The 9,935-nt window shown below is 34.8% G+C and overlaps 1 protein-coding gene across 7 annotated transcripts in view; it reads right to left on the bottom strand.

The window, feature by feature from the left end:
• Positions 1–2,029: 2,029 nt before the first annotated feature.
• LOC132132221 (neurotrimin-like) overlaps positions 2,030–9,935 on the bottom strand; it is a 315,058-nt gene continuing 307,152 nt past the window's right edge. For 3 of the 7 annotated variants that reach the window (XM_059544546.1, XM_059544552.1, XM_059544545.1), the window contains 4 exons: positions 9,718–9,869; positions 9,400–9,435; positions 4,920–4,997; positions 2,030–4,586 (listed from right to left, as the gene is read on the bottom strand). In XM_059544546.1, coding sequence (XP_059400529.1) covers positions 4,486–4,586; positions 4,920–4,997; positions 9,400–9,435; positions 9,718–9,869 — 367 coding nt within the window. In that variant the 3' untranslated portion in view covers positions 2,030–4,485. The remainder of the gene's footprint in view (positions 4,587–4,919; positions 4,998–9,399; positions 9,436–9,717; positions 9,870–9,935) is intronic. The other 4 variants (XM_059544549.1, XM_059544548.1, XM_059544550.1 and 1 more) reach the window with 4 other exon arrangements.

The raw sequence follows: 9,935 nt of genomic DNA, 5'->3' as shown, positions 1-9,935 counted from the left end.
ATACAATAGCACAACCTTGAGTGCCTTACTACTTTTATTAAAAAAGAAATGTTTCTGCATAATAAGGAGATTTCCATTAAAAGTTTATTTTATTAGGTGCTGTCCTTTGGCTAGAATTTCCAACTACTGGCCTCAGTGTTATACATCTGCCAAGATGGAAAAAAGGAAAAGATCCTAAATATGAAAAATAGCTGAAAATGTATCCACCCCTCAGGCCATCTAAAATGTCTGTTTCTTTGTCAGAACAGATCTGAAGACGTTTAGTATTACATCACTTGCTGACCGATGGATCCTCTGCAGTGAATGGGTGCCATCAGAATGAGAGTTCATATTATTATTGTGGTTTACAGTACTATAAACTGTCTCTTCCAGCCAAAATACCAGTCCATAATCAATAATAACACTTCCTCCAGTGAAAAAGTCCATCCACTGTCGTCCTCTCACATCAAAATCCACCCATATATTTTATTAAGAACTGTTTTGGGAGTGTTTTCATCATAAAAGGTGCTTGATCTGTGGATAATTATCTCCTGATTTAGAGAAGACTTTTCACAGGAGAAAACAGTATTTCAACCATCTTGATCGATTTGATACATTTGCTTATTAAAAACATGCAGCTTTTCGCTTCACAAGATGTTAATTAATGGACTAGACTCGTGGATTACTGTTGTTTTTATCAGTTGTTTGAACTCTTCTTCTGATGGCACCCATTCACTGCAGAGGATCCATTAGTGAGCAAATAATGTAATGCTAAATTTCTCCAGAGCTTTTCAGATTAAGAAACAGGCTTGTCTGCATTTTAAATGGCATGAGGGGCTATTTCTTTAATCTAACAGCAGAAACTATTATTGTAGTCTGATCAAAATTCTGAAAAAATAAATAAATAAATAAAAATAATTTATTAGCCATTGTACCATAACCCTATACTTATCTATTGCACAGAGTACTTTTAGCAAGTTTACTAGTGTTGACATGCTATGTTTTAAAAGACAGTTTACCTCACTAGCACATCTCTCCTCAAACTGGTCCTGCTCTATTGCCGACACACTCCTGGTTTGGCTGTGGTCCTAAAGATAATGCAGCCAAGAAATGTCATGTCATGTTAATGCGGTCTGTAAGAATGCTTATTTACTCACATTTGTCTTTCCAAATAAGCAGCTCTCATGGCATGTTCCAAAGGGCCGCTCCTGGGCTCTAAGATAAAGAAGTCCACCAGGAGTACAGAAGGGAGGAACAGAGCAGGCTTTTGTTCACTTCAAGGGAGGTGATTGTCTACCTTCACCTCCAGGTATAAAAGGTGATCGTTCCCTGGCTTCCATCTTTTGTTTTTATGTAAAACATTAATAGCTTTTGGACAAATGATTGGCGAGAAATAAGAAACACTTACCATACTGACACCTCCTTCCTTAACCAGAGGATAGAGATGGTGCTTAAGTGCTCAATCTGGGCTTTGAATTATTGATTTTGAATCAGCCTGGGTTGATGTGGATTTGTTCTGGTTTCAAAAAGTTTTCAATATTTTTTTTTTCTTTTTTCTTTAAGTGGATAAACAAGGGAACATAATAGCATATTTATAGGCCTATACATTTACACAAAGGTCTGGTATACAGTACACACACAGGTGTTGTTTGAGCTGGTTTGGGCTTTCAAATAATTGTAATATATTTTAAAACGTCATTTATTCTTGTGTTGTCAAAGCTGAATTTTCAGCAGCCATTACTCCATTCTTCAGAGTCACATGATATTTTAGAAATCATTCTGATATGCTGATTTGCCGCTTAATAAACATTTCTTCATATCCTTTTTGAACTGTCTCTCCTGTTGTGTTGCTGATGCTTGTGGGAAATCTAATGTTTACTCTGATACTAAAGGCTGATTTGATCACATTCAGCGAAATGCTACCCATTTGCAAAACGTGACAGTTGTGCATGTATATTTTATATTTGTATATAATAAAATTTTGTATATAATTATTATAACTATGAATCCTTCCTTTCAAGAATTACAATAAAACTGCAGACCAAATCTATTTAGATACAACATTTTATTATTGTAAGTCTTAAATATGAACACACCATCTCCATTAAAGGAAAAACAAATTCTTTACAATACAAGGAGTTAAAATACTTCTCCAGGGAACCACCAGAGATCAGTGGAACAAAATGAACTTCTCCAGGCTGGATCTTTTAAAGGTTGGGTGGTGGGATCCCAAGTTGGAAGTGTGAATTGAATTTGTGTTTCTGTTAATACGGTGCATTGATTGATCGCTCTCTCTTTGATCAGCTTTGTTTCAAAACCTTTTCCACACAGACATTAATTATCAGGAGAGGCTTTTTAAATTCGTGATTTTAAATTAAAGTACGTACTACCATAAACGTGGATTTCTGACTGTCGTGACCATTTTATTCTCACGGATCTGCCTATTCATGAAATGTGTGAATTGTTCTTAGTCTGATTGTGGTCCCCAAATCTTAAAGAAAACACTAAAAGATAAAAAGTAATGCCATTATGCTAAACAGTACAACTTTGGGGCAAGAACTGCACACTGCACAAACATCACATTCCCTTTCATGAACATACAACTTGTGTTAAAATCCACTGGACTAATGGTAGATTCATTTCTGTCTGATATGTGATTTTAAAAACATGCATTTAAAGGGATTGTTCATACAAAAATGAAAACTGCCATCATTTACTTACCCTCAAGTCATTTCAAAACCTGCATGTTTTTTTGTTGTTGTTTTTTTCTTTCATAAATCACAAATTATGAACTGGCAAAAGTCTCAATAGTTATTTTACCTAAGTGACAGATGCTGTTGAGCAACAGAAATGACAAGAAAACACCATAAAAGTGGTCAGCATGACTTGTGCACTACATTTCAAGTCATCTGAGGTCTGATAGTTTAGCAGAATAAATTAAATCTACAAGAAATACTTGTTTCTGTTCTCAGAATTGTGTGTTTTGTTTTTTCTTTGGAAAAGCATGGCATGAATAAATGATGACAGTTTTCATTTTTGGCAGAACTATTCCTTCGAATGAAAAAAGGGGGAAATATTAGGCTTACACCCTGTCAAATGTTGCAATAAAACAGAAAAAAAAATTGAAATATGGATTTAAGGTTCAAACTGCACCTTAATACTGTGATGGTAAGATTCAGAAACTGAACTTCTAATCAATTCTCACTTTTTTTTTTCTCCAGAATACAAAGGATAACATGACATTTTCTTTTGATGAGATGATGATGGGCAAATGAGTCTTATCAGCTTTTTCCGAAAGCACAATATTTAGACATCAGAGTTCACAATGAGTAACTGCAATGAGCTGGTATCTACCATAATACCATTTGAGAAATAAATTACATAGCTTCAGAAAAAGGAAATAATAAAAAATAGAAAATGTTGCATTGTATTAAACAGGTTCACAATTTTAGTAAAAACAAGTGTGCATATTTTCCCTTTGTACAAGTTATATATATGCATATACATACAGAGATGTTAGCAGGAACAGCGATGAGAGTGTTTAAATAAAGAACATTTGAAGCGCCCGGTTTGGTTTATGTAAATCAAAATCTGGACAGAATTCAACAGATTTGGAGACACATTTGGAAAAACTACTGTAGTAACAAAAATAAAAAATAAACAGATGTTAGCAGATTGCTCTTCGGGCTTTTAAATTTGGATCCAATATTTTAGCATTACGCCCAGAACAAATCTCCAAATGCAACTTTTTCCAACTTTGACTCACACATTGTCAATTCATAAAATTATACCACCATCTGATTTATTACTTTGTGGTGTAAATAAATCCATTTTATAGAGCTTTTATATGCTGCATAGTCCAACTGGGACATTCTGGTCATCAAAATGATATAAAAAAAAAAAATACTGATATGTACCGCATTGTTTTGTGTGTGTTAAATGGTAAAATGCATATTAGATGTACTCAAAAACAAAACAAAACATGATGCGAATATTACAGAGCTAAAACATGTTTGTGTCTTTTGTGCTGCTTATTTTGATCAGCTGTACAGTAATGATACAGTCAAGTATATAACAACAATCCAAAAATAAATAAATAAAGACGGAGACATATGCCTTTCCATATCGCATGCCTTTGACTTGAAATATTCACTCCCCAATCACACTGTATTTTATAGGAATTATTAAGGGGTTACGGAGTTAAATTAAAAAGAGTCACAAAAATAAATATTTAAAATTAAACATGCCTCTGTCATTTGCATTTTATGGATTCAAAAACTGTATTCAGTGGGGCAAAACATAATTAGCAATGCAAGATGAGTTACATTATTAAACTATATTATAAACAAAAGAAATGCATGATTACTTTATTAAAAATAAGTACTTGGGTAACCCCATGCACATTTGGGGGCATTTTCGGTAACCCATGCACAATTTGTGACTCCAGAATGAGAGTGATGTCACACAAACTGTGATTTTTATCCACTGAAAGCATCTTCATTGGCATCAAAACTTGAGCAAGAGTTGTAGAAGTATGATGAAAAGTAGACAGGTGGGTGTAAAGACCGTTGACGTGCCGCTGTTGCCATCCTGAACTGCTCCGGGTCCTAAAGCATTGAAAAGATTCACATATGTCAGACAAAACAGCTCTGGTCTCCAACTGTGTGGTAAACTGCCTCGTTTTTATTCTTCAGAGTGTCTCTAACATTGCAAGAACTCTTGTGTAGGGCGCTCACCTACGTACCTGCACTTCTGATTTTTTCTTACTTCCTCAATATCATCTTTTTTTTTTTTTTTCAAGGAAGTCAGCTGTCAGCTTTTTCTAACTTTACAGAGCTATTTCCTAAGTCTTGTTAAAATCTATGTGTTAGTACAGCATCGATTATTTGTAGATGAGTTTTTAGTGATTAGTAGTATTTAATAGCTTGTGTATCACAAACCTTTCCACAAATCATTGTTTTCAATGGCTGTTTGCTCTAAATCTGATGAAGTCAGTTCGAAAACTGAAGCCGTCTCCACTAAAAGAGATTATATAACAAAATCACTTAAGAACACAAGAAATATGAACTCAAAAAAAAAAAGAGCAAACTATAGTGCATCTTTCCAGTTGGTGCTATTAGGCACGTATTTTGGTCTAAATTAAATGTTTTTGCCTAAAAACATTCATCAAGTCAATCTAGAATATTTCTGGCATGGTTCTGCTGCTCTGCTGTGGATAGTGGGTCATCTAACTGGGACGAAAGCGATCCAGTTCGGCAAATTAACGCCTAAGCGAGGGTCTTTAGTGGTCACATTTGTAGCTTAGGAGCATCTTCTTCTCATTTCAAACCAGCACATCTCATTTCCCTGTGCTATCACTATCATTACCCTACTGTATAGCGCATCCTTGACCAGTCAACTGCCAAGGTCAGCCATAATTGCAGTTGCTTATAAACAAGATAATCACTGGAGGTGCAGTTTAACCAGATTACTAAAGCAGAGGTGTAGATCAGACGACTGACAACTGAGTGGTTGTCATAGTATAAAATGGAAATGAGAAAGTATAAATTAAATACGGAAGTCTGATAAAAACTATTGCACTTGTATTAAACAGCAATAATACAATAAACTCTTATTAACTTTAACTTTACTGTAAAATGTGATTTATGAGATTTAGCTGAGCAAGACACAGCTTGGCAGGTGAAGTTTTAGTCAAACTAAGATGCTAATGTTCCGATATGTTCAATGTTTAAAATACCGTATGTGTGTATATGTATATTTAAGGGTTGCACTGACTAATCAGCTACTCAGTTAGCTCTGCTAATGGGTTTTTTGATCCCAAGTCAACTACTCACAGATCACATGACTTCAATAGAACGCAACAGTGGGGTTCCAGAAGTAGAAATCCTTTTCATTTTCTCCATAGAGAAACTGATTTATAACATATAATCCTTTCAAGTCAGATTTATACACTCCAAGTAATGAACTATGTATCTGTAAAGGCAACAAGGCTGTGTGATTCAAGCTTTATTTTAAATAAAAAAATAAATAAAAAATAGTGTTTGATAGACACTTTCTCAATGAAGAACTACATTATTCACAATCCTCCCTGGACAACCTGTCAGAGAACTATGGTTACCATGGAATGAATTGTTCATTAACAACCACCAAATCCAATCAAGCACTGCGAATGGTGTAAAGACATACACTCTTGAATCATGTCATTACCAACTTTGATTTCATCTCAGAGCTAGTTGGCTTGGTTCATGCCTTAGAACTCTTGATTAACTTTCTGAAATCCTTATAGAGAAATCATCAGGGAAGAACACTTCCATATGGTATAAATTATGCATCATGTTCCATCATAATCCCACACATTGCTCTGAACGCTGTCCAGAGGCTGACAGAAACTATAAGCGAGTGTGAGGTGTTTTTATACACTGTTCATCACAACACAAGCAGCATGAGTCTGGCAGTAAAGATATTGCCTGCATCATCTAAGCTGCATGGGATATATTCTTGTTATTGCATGCCTATACTGAAAAAAAAGTTGTACAAAGTGTAGACAACTTCACTGATAAATTGAAGCAGTCTGTTTGGTTTCTACAGTGTAGACATGCTGTTAGCCATGATAAATTTGGATGGCTGAATGGCAAGTGGCGAGTCATTTAATAAACACAACAGACTAGTCTACTAATTTTTTTAAACAATTAGTAAATTAGTAAAAAGCACAGTAGTCATGCAACCCCCAGTATATGCATATACACGAACAGATGTATATTAACATAACAAATTACTGTATATAAATTTGTATCTATTGAACAAATATTTTTTTCCACTCTTGGTGAGATCAGAAGTTTGATCTTCCTTTTTCGCTTCATGTTTGGTTTGAACAATCACTATTAGAGATATATTCAATCCCAACAAAAACAAATGTTATGTCATGGTATTAGCATTGTTGTATATTAAATCTTTCTCTTTGATGGGCCTTTTAGACTGAAGTCTAATTTCCCCTGGATTTAGGAGAGTACGGTAGGCTTTCATTAAGGACAGCTATCCAATTATTCTGCAGCCACAGCTTAGAGTAAATCCTGCACAAGTGTAATTATACTAAGGTGAGGTTCTCACAATCAAATTGAATGCAATTAATGATTCTCCGGAGAGGACATGGCTACCAATCCCACACATTTTTTTAGGCCAGACAGTGGAGAAAAGTTGGCCAGGACAAGATTTCTATTCTTGGCAGAGAAGAAAGATTAAAGGACAATGCACGGACAAATGAGTAACAACAACATATGGAGGTGAGGGTCGACCCCTTACAAAAAAAAAGTAGGAAAAACCAAAGGCAATTATAACACATACATTTTCAAACACAAACAAGTTTGAGTGATGATATTTATTCAGCATATGTTCAGTAAAGACTCTCTCTGCATGAAAAAAATGGACTGGTTTGTCAGAAAAATTTAACGATTTTGAGGTTTAAAGGAGAAAAAAAAATTAATTAATTTTACTGCCAGATTGCAAGTTAAAAGGTAATATATGCTAATATTTAGCTAATTTTCCCAACGTTTAATCTCATCTCTGAGATCAATAACCTTATTTATGAAAAAACTGTATGAGTGAACAGGAAAAAAAATTATTAAAATATGTAGTGAACATTAGTTTAATCTAGAAGGTTTTTCTTGAGTTAGCAGACAATCAGTATATTTTAGTAGATATTTCAAATAATTTAGGTCTCAGTTTGACCTTTGCTTTTAAACATATTATTCAACATAGCTAAAATAATGTACCATATAAAACGCAAAAATCAGTACCATAGAAATGATAAACTATTTTATTTAGTATTAAATCATTGCCATTACTTGAGTTATGCCGCTATTTGAGATTTACTGGTTGAAGTGTGCATTATAATTTTCTAAACATCAATAGAATGTACATTAACAATTTTAACCTGACTCATTGTCTGTAATTCGATATGTTTTTTCCCTCTTTGTAAGTGCATTAATTGTAATATTACTGTTAGCACATTCACAGTTTTTATGCCATAAAGACGCAAAAATTGCAGTAATCTGAGAGCAAAATTGTTATAAAAGTTAAATGTAAAGAGGTCTCTCCTACTGTGGAAGGACAATGATATATACATTGTATACTGTGGTACTGTATGATTTATGTACACTAAGAAATAAAAGGTACAAAATTTGTCACAGGGGCAGTACTTTTTTTGAAAAGGTAACGCCCCAGTAAGTTTTTGTGCCTTTTATTCTGTGAGTGTACAGTACAATATACCTTTGTGTATTACCATGGTAACTATGTCCAGGTAAGACCATGGCACTTTTTTGTAAGGGGCAAATGTACATTTAAAGTGATAGCTCAGTCAAAAATGAAAAATTTTGTCATCATTTTCCCACTGCAATGTCATCCCAAACCTACACTGTCCGTTCTTTTCCATGCTACTGTAATGAATGAGGACTGAAGCTTTTAGGCTTTAAAAATGAACCATAAAAGTATAGTAAAAGCTTTCCATTAAACTCAAGTGTTATATTTAAAGTATTTTGAAGTATTCTGAATCACATCAATTGATTGTTTGAAAATGTCCAACTTAAAAGAATGACTCTTTTATGAATTGGGCATCACAATTGCTCTCAAACTATTGTATTAACTTCAGAAGACTTGGACTATAGTGCATGAGAAATATGGACAACTTTCACTATACTTTAATGGTGCTTTTCTGTCCGTTTTGTCCAGACCCGGCTCAACGTAATTGTATTGGCTAGAATAACGTTTTTGGTTGTTGTTGTTGTTGTTTTTTATATATATTCCACTGAAGTATAGAGTAAATGATGACAATTTCTCTTTAAGTAAATTTCTCATCAGCTGAGTAATAATGAAGCAAACTATTCAACAAACATCAAAAGACATCATAAGACACAGACATGTACTTACAAGCAGCGGATGCATTGACATAATAAAGCCATGCCATGGTGGAGTAAGGTTATAAAGGAAAGAAAGTGACAAGAGAAAGAAAACATGTTTAGGTTACAGAAAACAGAGACCGATTCATCAACCCACATTGACTGAAGGCAGATTGAGGCATGTCAGTACCATGCCAATCACAGAGCGCCAATTCAGATTGTCACTCAATGTGCTGAATATAATATTATTACAAAATGGATTTTAAGCTAATAACCCTCTTAAGAGGAATAGCTAGTGGCCGATTTACTGTTTGACAGACGAGGCATGTCAAATATATTACCCTGTTCAAATCAGGGAAATTTGGTGGGCCACCCTCGCCAAAAAACTTGAGTGCCGTATCAAGGACCTGACCTTGTCATGTTGTGGTTGATGTGAAAATAACCATGTGTGCATCTTCTTTGCATATTAAACATGCTGGAACATGCTCACATGCGAGGTGAGTGGGACGCCACATACCCATCTACTAACCTTGCAATAGTGTCGAACTAGTGGGTTCGATTATTTCTACATCAACAAAAACAAACATGAAAAAACATGAATCAAAAGCAAAAGAAGGAGAATCCTGAGATGAAAATCTCAAAGATTAATACGGGTTAGAACGGGTCAGAAAACTACCAAGGGAAAATTCATAGTGGGTACAAGAACTTTTTCAAGTAGTTCTGCTTTGGTTCAAGTTGTTTTTTTTTAATGAAAGTTTAAGGAATAAAAAAAAATCTTCATCTAGTCGAAGAATTGTGAAAAGGCTCCAAACAGACTTGGCTGAAACCAGCAACCACTGAAACTTACGGTATAGGATGATACTTGTGTTAGCGCTCCCAAGTTTGTTGATAGCGATGCAGGTGTAATTGCCATAGTCTGCCTCGGACACGTTGAAGAAAGTCAGCTTTGAAAAAGCTCCGGCATCCTCGATCTCAATGCCATCAAAGCCATTGAAGATCCTGGGAAACAGTCAGCAAATGGGGAGACTTGAATCTGCCCGGCCTTGTTTATGCTACATCACAGCT

This window comes from Carassius carassius, chromosome 49 (genome assembly GCF_963082965.1).
Source record: "Carassius carassius chromosome 49, fCarCar2.1, whole genome shotgun sequence".
Lineage (NCBI taxonomy): Eukaryota > Metazoa > Chordata > Actinopteri > Cypriniformes > Cyprinidae > Carassius > Carassius carassius.
This window is presented reverse-complemented; position numbering and strand designations above follow the sequence as displayed.